The following is a 15,439-nucleotide window of genomic DNA, read 5'->3' as shown; positions in this document are numbered from 1 at the left end:
ATGTGAAAAGAAATACAAATAATGAAGACATTGTTTCTGTACTTTCAAAATGTCCGTTGTGTTGCATGACACAGTATGCACGGAGTCTTCACATGCATTGCTGTGACGATGTAAGGTATGCTGCATTGCACAATATGGCAGCCATCTTCAAAGCATAAAAACCAAGATTTCTACACTATTGGCCGAGCAATGGCACGCAACAGAAGGAGCCCTTCTGTAATCACCACCAAGACCTCCTGCACACCAGTGAGCTGTGAGATTAGTGCATACGTGTAGTGATGAGTAAGGCAAGAGGCATGGTGATGGTCTTCACACACTGATGGTCTGGGAGGGTAATAGTAAGATAGTGCACCCATTCTTGGTCCTGCATAGCCTGTACCAAAAGAGAGTGTATTGCCAATGAGAGGGAGTCTCAAGGGCAACACGCTGGTGGTGAGGGTGGTAACATGGCACCGCCTCTGCGACAAAGCACAGCCTGAATATGAAGTTTGTGCAAAGAGGAGCATCTGTGGGGCTCTTGTGAACTGTGTACCACCTAGTCTGTGTAGCCACTATTAAAGAATACAACAAAAGATAGCCAATGACAACCCTTCTCTACATTTGGTCTAAGGGGGCAGCCATATTGCAATTGATAATTTTTTACACTTTTGTTAAGGGTTAAATAAACCATGAAAGTTTCAAATGTCCTAAAATTGATACTCAGACTTGTTCTCACAGTTTTTCAGGGCTTAATCCCAGTAAGATTCATTTCCATCGTCAAATCACCATTTGTTCGGAAAGCCTGACACTGCTAATAGTTTTTTCTCAGTGCTTCAAATCAGATTTTTGCCTTTTCCGAGCAATTGTAAATAAAAGTCGTTAATGATATTCACTTTTTTTGGGAAACAATATATCCAGTCATAAAAGGGTGAGAGCCTGAGTTGGCCTTGCTGGTATTCGAACTCATGACCTGTAGATCAGAGCACACGACTGCAGCAAGCATTTGCCTCACTGAATCATCCTCTGGGTGACCTCTCAATCCTATATAGACACTAGAATGTTAATATTATCACAAATTCACAAATACAGAATCACGTCAGCAACAAAAACTTCATCCTTTCTCATTTGTCGGGCAACAACTGTGTTGAGATTCTTACGCCTTCATAATTTAAAACAGCAGCCCCTGCTTGTTAACACCTTGTGGCATCTGTGTCACTTGAACAGGCTATCACAAATTTATGACTGTTTTGTCAACCATGAAGGGCAGCGGAGTGAAAGTCCCAAACTGTTCACACTATTTACATTCCTTCCTATGAGAAAGGCAACCCTTTGTTTAATTTACATTCTGTATGTCTTCCCTCCACACACCCCCTTGCTTGCCCTCTTCCGTGGTGTGCCTGAGGGCTTAGTACAATAATCCAAGTTATTTGATCTTGATTAGAAACCCTGGAAGCCATCTTGTTAGCTGGAGGTGTAAAGTCCGGCTGGACTCATACTAGTGTTTGGTAATGATGTGCTTCCACCAGCCACACCTCGAGGGCTGGTTTAACACTCACCCCACACCCATCCATCCATCACATGTGTCACCGGTTAGGTGGCTCTACAAATAAAAGGGTCCTGGCACACGTGCCCAAGGCCAGATACAGTAACCACCATGCTGTGTCCGTGTGACTTATTGAAGTAGCATGAGGGCCTAGGGCCCCCAACACTACAATGACGATGAGTGGGTTGGACCTGCGTGTGTGCATGCAGCAGCCTTGAGTTTTGAAGTGGGGGGAGTGTAGCCTGTGCCCAAGGTAGCCCAGCACCTGCTGCCAGTACGACAGCTACTTAGGCCTTCCAGTGCGCACACTGGTGTCCACAAGTAAGGCCCGGCCGTTGCCCACATGCTCATGCCCCTGCAGCCCCCTCCTGCTCTGAGCCAGCACAAGGCACCCCACCAGCTGAAGCAAAAAGCAGGGCTTGTGGCGGTACCTACTTAGAAGACCTACTACCACTCACCGGTGCATGGAGAAGTGTGTGCTATGTCAACTGCGCGTTAAGAGAGAGAAACTCCCCGAGTGAGCCTGCACTGGGGAAAGGAGGAAAAGCTAGGACGAGTGCCGAGAAGGCTGTGTGCTCCCTGGTGAAAGTCTGCTGCCACCAAGGGAAGGAAGGTGACTGTGTGCATCACCCGCAGAAAGAAAACTGGTCATCTCCAACATATTGTCGGGTGAACGACACAACAGCGCGAGGGACAGAGTGCTGAAGGGAGGACGTGCTCATCAAGGTATGAGAAGGCCTGTCCTAGGATGTGCCCTGTACCACATTGACATGTAGGAATAAAGGCCGCTGACGCAAACCCAGTCCCATTTGAACATGGGGAGAACATATAGACCTCCCCTGCCGGCAAAGTAACGCCTGGAGCCCTAGCCAGCAGAGAGGCAGCGGAATGGGCAGAAGTGCACTGCCGGGCGCAGTGACCAACAGTCAGTGACTCTCCCCCAAGCAAAAGGACTGGAGATCTGCCCACAATGGTCTCCATCGAGAGGGCTGACCCCCCACAGCACAGGGTACAGGTCGCCCGCCTCCCCACTGCGGGGCCATATAGGAAAAAAAGAACTGCCCTTACCTAGGGAGCGGGCGCTGGAAAAGGAAACGTCCACATCAGCAGCGTGCGGCCCACATCATGCCCGGATTAAGTGAATCCCCACACCTCGAGTACCTGTGAGGCCCACAGCATCTGGGAAGGCTGCTGTGACCTTGTGAAGTGATTGCAGTGCTACCTGGTGGTCACCCGCACGCATTACAGACGAAAATGAATGTTGCGAGGCAGCTTCGACCTGGGACCGCACAGTAATACATAGCAAAACCACCTGACAGCCAGGCATGCTGGACCAGCCTACAGGACACCGTTTTGGTTTTTCCTACCCCTGCACGCCTTGCAGTTTTTGTCAAACTGACACTGCTGGGTAGAAGAACACCGCAGCGCCACCAAGTGGCAGCCAAATGGACTGCTCCAATATGAGCGAATGGCTCGTGCAAGGCCCCTCTTCCACACAGGGACTTACAGTGAAAGCATGAGAGAACCCATGTTTCATCAACCAGCTACTTGCAGGGTCTGACCATGAGGCATACTACAAGCTGCATGCGCAGCCCTTAGCGGCTGTCTGCCGCCACCACCACCAGCGAGAAGATTTGCACCACATGCCCCTAGCGGTAAACGGCCACCACCGCAGGCCTGGTGAACAGGCCCGCCAAGTGCCAGTGGAGGGTGCGAGGAAGAAGCACTATGAGCGCAAAGTCAGAGGTGCGCAGACAGCCGCACCGGTGAATTTGACATCATGGGCAGGTGCCAGAGAAAGACAGTCTCACAGGACTAGACAAAATACTAATTGGAAGAGGCGCGCCAGCCAGCCACACCAGAGCACTAGATGGCCACTGTAGGCCCACCAGTGAGCAAATGGAAGCAAGAGCAAGCGCTGCAACAGCGCAGTCTCGAGGCGCAAGCACTGTGCCCTCCAGTGAAGACAGGAAGAAGGAAAGGTGACCCTCCAGTCTGGGGGTGGACCACCTAGAACATCCCTGAGGAAGGGACAGGACCGGTGTGAGGTCCGCAAGAAGAAGGAATCAAGTGCTGTTGACAGGACTAAGCCTGCGAGAGGCTGCAATGGAAGAAGATTCACAGTCCAAGGTGCAGCACACAAGCCAGTGAGAGGTCCATGTGATGCAACATGCAACCCGTGGCGCAACGCCACATCAAGAAAGGAAATGGAGAGGAGAAGAGTGAGGAACGTGGCACAAAGTCACGTTGAGAAGGTTCTAGGAAATAAAGGTGAGTGACAGACCTGTCACACAAAAGATCAGGAACCCCACAGGTGTGCACGAGAAAGGGAGAAGCGCAATAGGACTGAGGAGTCGTACCAGTACCAGAGAGGGCATCCATCAACACAAGCCAGTCACCAGTGTGAACAGCCGCCACTAAAGACAGCTCTACGGGTGGACCAACTGTAAGCTGCCAGCACACGTGAACTGCATCCAGACCCCACACTTCTCAGTGTGACCGTCCAGCCACCTGTCACCAGCTCCTTGACATAGATGGCATCCCTCCTGGTAACTGCACATGCTAAACGACATCCGCAAGTGGCTACGAAGTCCCTTGAGTCATCCCTTCTCCAAGCAAGACACCGCCACCTGCTGATCTTAACAAATAGATGGTAAGATCTTCAACATTACCAGGTGCATCACTCAAACCACCTAAGGAGCACTACACCACCAGAATGTAGTCAATGTCAGTGAAAATATCAGAGGTTGACAAGGCATCCCTGCACCGTGGGAATTTGACCACCCAGAATCCTGCTGTGAGCCCGGTGAAGCTGAGACCTGCCGAACAGCGCATACTCGACCATTTGGACCATCCACCCTTGGGACTGCACAAGGCTTGGACGTGGCCCTGTTGAGAGTTCTGCAGCGACCCCCTTGGTGCAGCCTACAAATGGCCCGCACAGCCAATGCAGTCCTGTGGCAATCCAGGGGCAAGGGCCTCAAGGGAATTCCAGTGAGAGTACAATCCCTACCAGAGAGATGTGTCAGAGGCAGTTCCACGACAGGCACTAGGAAGCACTGAGGTCATGGACAGATACTGGTCACCCAGAGACTATCGGGCAGGGGCCAGTGTACCTGAGTCCTGATGGCCAGACCACAGAGACACCCTGAGACAACCACCCTTCGTGGCTGCACGAGCGACTTGGATGTGGTCCTGTTGGCTGTTCCTAAGCAACGCCTTCGCTGAGCCTGTGATAGGCCCTGCACAGTACACATGGTCCCGTGGCAACCCTGCAAAAGGGCCTCGAGGAGACTTCTCTGCGATGGAGTCCTGACACGAGAGGGAAGCCTGAAGCTGCTCTACCAGCAGATGTTGGAAAGCACCAAGGCCTTCAAGGAAGACATCCCTTTGTCCATTATCATCCTCTGTCTTTGCAGTTACGCTATCCCTGGAGCATGGATGCCTTTAAAGAGAGATCCTTAAAGTGGACTCCCCATTGCTCCTGACGCACCCCCATTAAACTTTGTAAGTAGACTCCAACATTGTGAGCCCAGGTGGAACAGGGCCAACAGTGCCTGAGTACATTGGAATGTCATGGACAGGCGATTGAGGAACTCAGACTTCGCCAACACTGCCATTTGTGCCCAGAGTAGTCTGGTTAAACTCCGGAGGCGTGCCATGATGCAGAGTACCCCGGCTGCATCTGTCCATGCAGGATGTCCGATGGACCACCTGAAGAGACTCAGTGGAGTTCTGTTTTACTGTTGATTTATCTCCCACAGGTTGGTCTTGTTTGTCTCTTTGAAATACAGTTTGGGAGGGATGTAGAGTCCGGCTGGACTCATACTAGTGTTTTGTGATAACGTGCTTGCACCAGCCACTCCTCGAGGGTAGGCTTAACACTCACCCCACACCCGGGGCATCACAGGTGTCACCGGTCAGGTGACCCCGCAAATAAAAGGGTCCGGGCGCACATGCCCGAGGCCAGTTCCAGTAACCACCATGTTGTGTCCGTGTGACTTATTGAAGTAGCATGAGGGCCTATGGCCCCCAACACTACAGGAGGCACTGATGAATCAATATGCGCTAATAACTAATGCTATTTCAGGTCCTCCTCCTGCAAAGGGGTCAACAAACAGACGTCTCCAGAAACAATTATTGAATTTCTCTGCTATTTCTCAAATGTAGCTCCACCAAATGAAAAGTTTCCTCTTTCATTTGAGAAAGTGCCATTGTTAAGTGTGCAACACTTGCCATCATGGCCACCAGCTTTAGTTTCTGTCTGGTGAGACGGCGGCGGCTGCCGCATAATGCAAGGGGAGGGGTGGAGGGGAAGGACATAGACAAGGTAAAAATTTTGAAAAATCAAAACTTACCTTGCCTCCATCCCTGCCGCATCCTGCTGCCTCACTCTCCTCTTCCTCTGGTGTCCCAGCATTCACTGCTGGGTCTAGGATCCTTAGCAATCCTGGTGCTGCTTGCATGCAAAACCTATCGTGAAAGCAGCACCAGGATTCGTCTGAGAAGCTGTGACTGGGGTCCTGTGCAGGCTGGAGAAACTTAAGTGTGCTTATGTGTTTGGCTGGCCTCAGGTGGCTGGCCAAACAGACATGTGCACTTAGGTGCAGTTTCCCCTCCTCCCACCTCCCGTGGCCCAGCCCCGCACCCCTCTGCACTGCTGGCTGAGCCAGAAGCAGACAAATAAAACGATCTATTGGTTTATTTGATTCTGCGCAGCCAGTGGGGTGACACTCCTTTGCCATAACGAAGGAGCCGCCCCTGTAGTGAGAGCTTTTAGTTTTACACTTGCCCTGTTCATATCACCATCATACCAACTACATCCCCTCGTGAAGAGGAAATTTCGTAACCCTTCTGCCTTTGTTGAAATAGCTGCTGTGGTTCTGCCCTACTTTGACAGGGACATCACTATTCTCTGCAGCGTGCGGTAATCAAATGTTTCAGCACCAAAAGCCATTTGCAGCACTGCAGCGTGCATCGATATTCGAAAAATGAAATAAAATCAGATTTGCATTAGTGCAATATTTCCATTGGCCAAACTTTACATGGTGTTCGATTACTGGTGAGGGCCCTCACATCCATCTCCTACCTGTCCATAAGGCACTCTCTCTCAGTGGGAGATCAAGTGCTGCAACAATAAAACACTCCTGCTGCTTAAACATCCACAAGTCAACGGGAATCGATATATTTAAAGCCAGATTCTCTTCTACAGCTAAGAGCGCTTGGAAATTCCTTTCAGTCGATATCTACCAGGCTGCACGTCTTACTTCCTTAAAAAAACACGCCGAGCCTTCCTTGACAAGCGAATGTGTTTGCATTACCACCATCTAAAATGACCCTTCTATTCCAGACATGATTCGATTAATGTGTTTGCTTTTGCACTTTTGAGGTCTATAGAACACTCTAATGCCCTCAACTTTGGGGAGCTCTATATAAAGAGGTGTGCAGACGAAGAGGCCAGCGCAGTTAAATATTGCAATGAACCATTCTCAAGATGAATATTCGTTTGATGGATTTGTTACCAATTGACAAATATGCCCAGTACACCCGTCTTCTGCTACACATGTTCCAGGCTCTCTGCACTATTCTCAAAAGGAGGTTGAACTGAAACCCATCATTCCTCGCAAGAGGTATCAGAGGAATTATGAGTGACATTCATTGCCGGAGTTCTATCACCTGGTACGTGAAGCATTTCTTGTGTACAGATCTGAACGTAAAGCTCTTCAAAACATCTTCAATGGTAGTAAGCGCTACATAAACACAATTACACTAAACCAAGTTAATACCGTTTAACATTAAATACCATCAAGGTAAGCAATCTAGTCAATGTAAATGAGGAAAAGAGTTCTGGAATTCGGACAGCGAACACATACTGTATGAAAGACGAAAACGCTAGACAGCCTGCATGAGGCAGAAATATCCAGAATGAGATGCAATTGTGCAAGTATTGTCAAGGTACCTTTGTGCACTTAGATAATTCACATGCTAATTGCAAGCATCCCAAGGGACCAGTCAGTGTATTTTTTGGGGAGCAAGTGTTGTTTGGTGTCCACCTTCAAATGTAGCTCTATTAATATTTGAAACCTACAGTCTGATTCGAATAATATTGTTCTGGATAATTCATGAGTGAATGAGGTGGTGAGACACTTAACGTGAAGCTCAGAGCTAAGCAATACCCACCCAAGGGAACCGGGCTGTCACAAATATCCAACACTACAACACAAGCCACATGTACAAGACTGGACTCCACTCCAAACATGCAGGCCAAAGAAGAGGAATACACACGTGGAATCATATAAAGAGGCAATCCAGGCTGGCGCTGAAAACCTAGGGATCTGCGGAAGATTAAGAGCAAGGCTTGGAACTTTTGGTAGGGGCACAGTGGGAAGGTTGTTGGTGATGCTCCTGCGAAGAAAAACAATTCAAGAACATAGTACAATAAATCTCTTGCTAAAATGACAAACAGAGAAACCTTTTTATCCAAAAAGACGTACAAATCAAAACACAGAAAGGCATTCCTTTAAGTGACAGTCAACAGTCAACGAAAGAAGGCATGTGCTGTTAGTGTACCCAAGAATGAACTCAGAAAGAGCAATAGCCGCCCGTGACCAACCACCACTAACACATCATTGCTATTGCTAGCTACCAGCATGGACACAGTTTGAGGTGGGTGTCATATTTCATTATTTCACCTTGTCGGACAGCTTTGTATGAGTAGTTATATGTCAGTCAGTTTGTGCTTTGTCCTCGCAGAATCCATTCAGCATTTTCATGCCATTTAGATTATTTTTTTTAACTTCCTGGCGTCTTAATTTTTGACACTGAATATCTGACATTCCAGGGACTCTCATACTTCCAAGTTACAATTAACAATACAGGACATATGTTACATGAGATCTGGAAATTCTTCATGTGTAAACTAAAGTTCATCTAGAACAAAGACGAATTCGCAGTGGATAATGTTTTCCATCTGATACATTACTTCAAAATATTTCTTATCAACATAAAATATGGATCAAAGCAACCACCATGCATCAAAACATCCCTATCAACAGTCAATTTATCAATCAACTGCATTTGTGAAAGAAGGGGCTGATTTACAGGATCAATGAAGTGGTACATCTTCGTGGCCGAATGAGCACAGTTTCCTGATGCAGAGGTGGAGTACGTTTTGAGGTTTCTGAAAGGCGTGTTGCTAGATTGAAAGTTGCATGTATACTTGCACTCTAGCTCTCACATATCTCACCTGCACTCCTTTCTAAAGAACTTACTTGACGGGCTGCCATGTCTCTTGCTCGAACCCTCGATGTATGGACTGGGCAATAGAGGACTCCATCAGGTCAATATAGCGAATGACCAAGGGAACAAAGCATTCCTGCAGGTGTTTATGAAACTTTCCATTGCATAAAAGAGCTTTAAAAACAAAGAAAAAAGTATATCACAACAATGACCATTTCAATACATTCACAATTAGCTACCTGTTATACAATAGTAAGGTAATGTTTTAAGCTTCAAAGTATGTTTTCTGCTTGAAGTAAAGTAATGAACGCATTGACCCTAACTCCTGCATGTAAACAGAGATGATGCAAAACATTATTGGAAGACCCCACAGTTTACATCATTCATCACCAAAACATTTTGATGAAAATCGAATTTACAAAAGTTTACCATTTTTAACGAATTTTCCACTAAGATTTGCTGTGGTTCGAATGCAGTTCCGAAATGTCTCTAATATAAGGATCATAGGTATGCTACAAAAAGTTTTTTTCTATGTAGTTAGGTATTCTCTTGCCTTATAGCATGCCTCATTGTCGCCAGCAGGCCAATTTGCAACAACAGAATGATGGAAACTGATGGACCCTGTGAAGCCCCTCACATCCAAATGATGGGAACCATTGTCACAGACAGGAAAAAGTCTTGTATCTAGCATCAGATAGTTCCATAAAGGGTGTACTGAATACAAAACATGGCACTAATCTGCAATTCAGTAAGCTATGTGCACTTATAAATCAGATTTACTTGTGCAAATTCATGGATGTTCCTTTGCAAGGAGTCCACAAAAGGTGGGCTTTCAGTGTTTTTACTCCTATGTGATATTTTATCCCACATTGGAGTACATTTCTTGCAAATAGTTGGAAGTAGCTGTTCCAGGGCATGTTAGCCATGAGATTTTATTAATGCCCACATACAGCAGTTTGTGGCCATTTACAAGCTCCTTTCCGACCCTGTCCCACTCTGGAAATAGTGGAAGATATATTCAGTAAGGCTTGAAGAAAATCAATTTCCAAAGGGGGGAGGGCACTAGAGGACACCTTCAAATTTTGTGAATATGACAGGGATACAAGTGCGGGTTTCCTTGGCGCTGATTTGTATGTGTGTAAAATTCTGCATTAGATAAATGCCTATGCACAAAAAAGCATTAGAAATGCCGAGAGAAAGGGCATGTTTTATGTGACATGTGGTAAGGTATTTTGACAGAATTGCTGAAAGAGAATAATCTTTTTTATGTTCATAGTTCTCAAAGATCCACCAGATGCCATTTGCTTCATAAGACTGAATACCACCAAGAAATAATCGGGTCCTATTTTTCCACTGTGGTCTCCTTAGGGTATTGCCTTCCTTTAAAATCTCCTACCGGGGAAGGGGGGGGGGGGGGGCACATAATCGAAGGACGACATAGATGAAAGAGCAATCTAGGCTGAGGTCATCCATTTAGCCTAGAGTTCCTAAAAATACAACCCCTCTTTTCGCTACATTGGTATCTATTATAAATATATGTTGACAGTCCACCCCAATCATTAAATTAAGAGGAAAGATCTTTTACCGAATATCAGCATATCTGTTGTCTTGCCACCAAAATCAAATAAGAAAACAATGTCTTCCTGCTAGCTCATGTAGAAAGATAGTGGTTAGATAACACGAAAATTAACCATAAAATTGCTTACATCAATTTCTTCACTGACGAGAAGGATTGTCTGTTATATTTTTATTTAGTAGTACACTATATTTGAACTGTAAGATACATGCATGTATGTATTTACAGTATTAAAGTAGAAAAATAAAATGGAATTTGATGACATTTAAAGGGAATTGGAATAAAATTAAGTTTTATTTTATAAAATTAAGTATTAACAAGGTATGTGTTTGTATAGTTCAATAGCTCTAACCTTGTAAGCATACAGTAGAATAAAGTTACTGAAGTCAAACGAAAGTATTTTAAAAGTGTTAGTGTTACTAGTAATGTGGTAGCTGTTTATTTACTTTTGTTGGATCACTTATTTACATTTTCATGAATATGGCTTGCCTCTTTTTCACGAAAACCACTACCTCAGAATATTCACACTGAAGCGAAAGAGATAGGTTAGGTAAGGTGGTTAGGAATGGTAATGTAGGCATGGGAAGTGTGTTAGGTAGATGTGGTAGGTTAAATATGGTATGACTGGTAAGATTGGTATGGTGGGTAGATATATATAAGAAAGGCATGGAAGATTAGGTAGGTAAATATTAGGTATGTTAGGGTAGGTATGGGCGTTAAAGTAGGTGGGTATGATAGGTAGGTATAGCAGGTTAAGTATGGTAGGCAGAGATGAAAGGTAGTATGTATGTAGGTATAATTGGGCAGTTAATTATGGTACGTTTGGTATGGTAAATAGCTGTGTGGTAGGGATTGTGCTTATGGATGGCATGGACAGTTACATTTGTTAGTTATGTATAGTAGGTTGGTGTGCTAGCTAGAATATGGTAGGCAAAATACCACTAATGTTAAGTGGTTAAAAAGTGATAAAATAGTAATAAATAATGTAATTGATATATTATTATATTGTAAGTCTGTCCTGCCAAGAAAAACACCAAAGAGAAATTAAAATGTACGTTAACACAGATGCTTCATGAAAATAATAAAATAGTGTAATTTTCATTAAAGAGATTTGATGAGAAAATACCACAAAAGAGTAAACTTCTTTTTTGTTTTATGTACTATTTTTAAAGTACGGTCCTTAAATGAAAACTGCAGTATGATTGTTTGTTTAATACGTCCAATGTGCGAGCACATCTTTACTTCTTGGAACAAATCTGTAAATCATCATAATTTGACAGCAAAGTAAAGCAAACAAAACTGCAAGGGATAGTACTGAATAGGATTGTGTCTTAAAGACATGCTAAGGCATCCAATAGCAACACTTCCTAAACAACAAAACCATAAATCAGCAAATAAAATGTGATGTCAGGCGGGTAGACAAGTGTTAACCTAATGAAGCTTGGAGGAGACATTTTTAATAATTTCGTTTGATTATGCTGCTTTTTATTTACTCTTACTAAGACTTCTAGAACACCATGTAAATTACTTTGAATTATTAAGAGCACATCATGCATCAATGAGGAAGAGAATGACCTAAGTTTGTACTTTAGATAGAAGGAGAGGGAAAATCAACCCTCACACCATCATCTTACAAGCTTAGCTGATTCCTAGCTGGGGGAAGGATACACTGTAATCTGAAGCATCCATTATGTCGTCTAATCCTTTTGAGGTTTCTGTACCACCTAAAATACCGATTAAACACGGGGACAAGGAGAAACAAGGACTCTTTCTCAAAGAATATAAAAAAAGACAGATCTAGACTGCCCTCATAATTTATTAGGTTCTACCGATCATTCAGTACCAAAAATATTATCATAGGATGATTTCTGAATAGCAAATTCGCTGAAGGCCCGTGTCAAGCCTGAATCTCTGGTGATAAAGAGAATAGAACATGTCACCAGATACAGAAATCAGTGGTCAGTTAATAATCCCAGCCCAGTAAAAAAGAAGGAATAAAACAAGACTTACTATAAAAAAGAATGAATAAAACAAGATGTAAAAAAAGATTTAATGTAAAAAAAAAAAAAAAGAATAAAACAGACTTACTGAAGGCCCCAAGATGCAGCTGCACACTCACTGGTAAGACTCTACAAACATATGGTCAAATGACAGCACAACCAAAAGTACAAAGACAGGGAGAGACTGACGGGAACTGAAAGGAAAGAAAATAACAGTGATGGATGCAACCGGGTGCTGTAGGTTACCGCCTTTTCTGCATGGTCAACCTGGATTTTTTACTTTTTGCGGTACCCTATAATTTGCTGGCTTTAGAACTCTGTGCACTTTATCCCTTCTAACCAACAGTAAAGTGCATGCACTCCCCCTTTAGACATGGCTGAATTGGCATAGTTCTCATTGGTGCATTTTCACAGATAAGTCCCTAGTCTATGATACAAAATGTACCCATGGCCTGAAGGTAAATGCAGTAATGAACTGCAGCACATATAGTGTCATCCAATATAGTAGCAGTGCAAACATGGCTTCAAGCCTACCACTGTAGCCTAACTGTAACAATGCCAAACATGCACTGCAAGCAACAAAATAAACACTTTCTGAGAAGGTAAAAACCTTCCCTTTAAATATTAATAAATCACCTATATAGCCTTGCTGGCCAGAAGGTAGGATGCATGGTATTTAAAAGTAGGACATGTAGAAATGTAATGTTAACATGGAAATACAGTGATTAGCACCCAAAACCTATTTTCACTGAAGGAAGACTGCCTGCCCCATAGAGAAATACTGGGAAGCACCATTAAAAATTAACAGTGCATTATCTGGCTCTGATGCTGATGGAGACTAATGTTCCTTGGCACTCTAGCTCCTCCAAGCAAGTTATTAATCTTGAATCAGTGTGAAGAAGGTATAAAATGCCTCCCAGGAGCAAACACTAGGCTAACCTGAATGGGTAGGGATGATTCCTGTTAACTCCACAGAACATGCAGAGTTAGGGCAGTAGGCGTCCTTTTTGACATTACAGTGTCAAATCTTGCTTGATACACCTGTTGAGCCAGATGTGATATGTGGGGCATGCTTGAAAAGGAGAGAACAAAAGGCCAAGCCAATTCTTGAGTATTCACTGCATGGTTGCTGGTGGACCCTGCTTTTGACCTACCAGACATCTGTCTCTGGGTTTGTTTTGGGCACAGTGCCTGCAATACACTGCATGTTAGTGTCAGATGTGGGAGGACACTAGTATTACCACAGTACATACCCCCACCCCTACGTATAGTGCAGCCAAAGACTTTTGTGGTCTTAAAAATGCTCTTACACAAGGCATTTTGTGCCAGTTTACAGAGTGGCAAACAGCAACTACTGCAAATATAGATAGGCCAGGGCCTGGGAACTTTAACCCCATTAGTTAGGAAGGGGACAGGAGGCAATTTCACCCACTAGCTCGTGCCAAGCATAAATTTGGCATCCCTAGGTACCCCCTTCCGAACTCTTTCTGGACATGCATAAGATCAAAAGAGGACAGAACCTGCTGTCTGTGACCTGAAAGGATCCCGAAGGACTGGACCTGCTCCTTCTTACACTCAAGATAAAGAAGTGGATTCCAAGGGTCAGTTGGCTTACCTTCAGTATGGATACTAGAGACAACTAGCTACAAGATGCCTTTTCCTGAGGTACCAAGTTGACCAGTGGCAACTGGACCTGGACTGGACCCTTTGATTATCCTCTGACTGACACCATGTGAGTTTCTCAGTGCCTCTCCTGAGGTACTTGGTGGGAGGGATTTAGAAGTGTACTCCTGTGGTGAAGTGTGACTTAAACAACAGTCAGGAGGTAAAATCATTGACCATGATGAACCTGGTAGTGTATCAGACCTGCGCTCCCTCTCGGTCAGCCTCAAATCATGCCTAGGTCTCCATCTATTGCGACCATTCATTTTCATTGTCATTTTCTGCTTTTTGGTGTTATTTGTACTTCAGCTTTAAAAATTCCTATCACCTGTTTCACTTATAGCCTTTTTGTCATTTTGGTGTAAAGTTGTTTATAATCTTTTACTTTATTTTTCTAATTCTGTTTGAGGTTTTCACTGTTATGCATTTTGACTTTATTACAGTTTTTTGGTGCTATATAAATACTTTGCCCTAAATTAAGCGTCTCTGCTATGTACCAAGGCTACCAGGGAGTTAAGCTTATGTTAATTTAGTGACTTTGAGGGTTCACACCATGGACATAGCTTGTCATAAATATGTTGCCCTAAATTAAACCTCTCTGCTATGTACCAAAGCTACCAGGGAGTTAAGCTCATGTTAATTTAGTGACTTTGAGGGTTCACACCATGGACCTGGGTTGTCACGATTGCCTTCAGCCACCGTGTCAACATCCTGAGAGATGATACAATTTTCTATATACTGGCTACTATGTACTGTCCAATAACTTTATAAGCTGTATTGGATGGACTTACTGTGATTTGAAAATGTTTCTCTTTTCATAAAGTTTTGTACCTTGTTTTGTATGGACTTGGCGAGGGGGGAAAAAGCAGAGTCACTTCTATGAGGAACAGTTGCAAAGTAAATCTTCACTTTTATTCCAGCAAAACCCTCTTTTTGGCAGACCTCTGAAGATGGCGAGAAGAATGATTTTTATGAGATGAATTTGCCTTTTCAAAAATATTTTTCATTGACTTATAGTTGAGCTAAAAAATGATCTACTTCACTTAAGCTCAGCATCCCAGTGAATTAATAAAAACAACCACAGTTCTACTAAATTTGCAGCTGGGCAAATCAATATCCTGGGGAACAGCCATAACCAAGGAGATCTTTAACTACACCTTAAGAACTTATAATTATCACTACTTTGTAATTTAATTGTTAGTCTTCGTCTTAAAACGCATTTCTTTTTTTATCACTCCTACACTGAAAACCTGTTTGGGTGAATATAGTCAACCATATTCTTCTATATTAGAAGGTTACATAAAGAGAAGTAAATTAATGCTCAAGCCTATAACCACAGCTTCGAATCGCAGGTCTCGGCTCAGCTGGGTTCTACTCAACTCTACAACCCACCTGAATCACAAGCTGCATCAGGACAACTACTTGCTCAGATACCGGGCC

General features: G+C 44.0%; 1 protein-coding gene across 8 annotated transcripts in view; it reads right to left on the bottom strand.

Moving 5' to 3' along the window:
- CADPS2 (calcium dependent secretion activator 2) overlaps positions 1-15,439 on the bottom strand; it is a 1,861,089-nt gene that overhangs the window by 370,935 nt on the left and 1,474,715 nt on the right. For 6 of the 8 annotated variants that reach the window (XM_069229895.1, XM_069229888.1, XM_069229890.1 and 3 more), the window contains exons 19-20: positions 8,794-8,935; positions 7,808-7,927 (exon numbers count right to left, since the gene is read on the bottom strand). In XM_069229895.1, the coding sequence (XP_069085996.1) occupies positions 7,808-7,927; positions 8,794-8,935 (262 nt within the window). The remainder of the gene's footprint in view (positions 1-7,807; positions 7,928-8,793; positions 8,936-15,439) is intronic. The other 2 variants (XM_069229893.1, XM_069229892.1) reach the window with 1 other exon arrangement.

The sequence above is a fragment of the Pleurodeles waltl genome, chromosome 4_1, assembly GCF_031143425.1.
Source record: "Pleurodeles waltl isolate 20211129_DDA chromosome 4_1, aPleWal1.hap1.20221129, whole genome shotgun sequence".
Classification (NCBI taxonomy): Eukaryota; Metazoa; Chordata; class Amphibia; order Caudata; family Salamandridae; genus Pleurodeles; species Pleurodeles waltl.
Note: the sequence above shows the minus strand (reverse complement) of the source record. Positions and strands in the feature narration are given on the sequence as shown.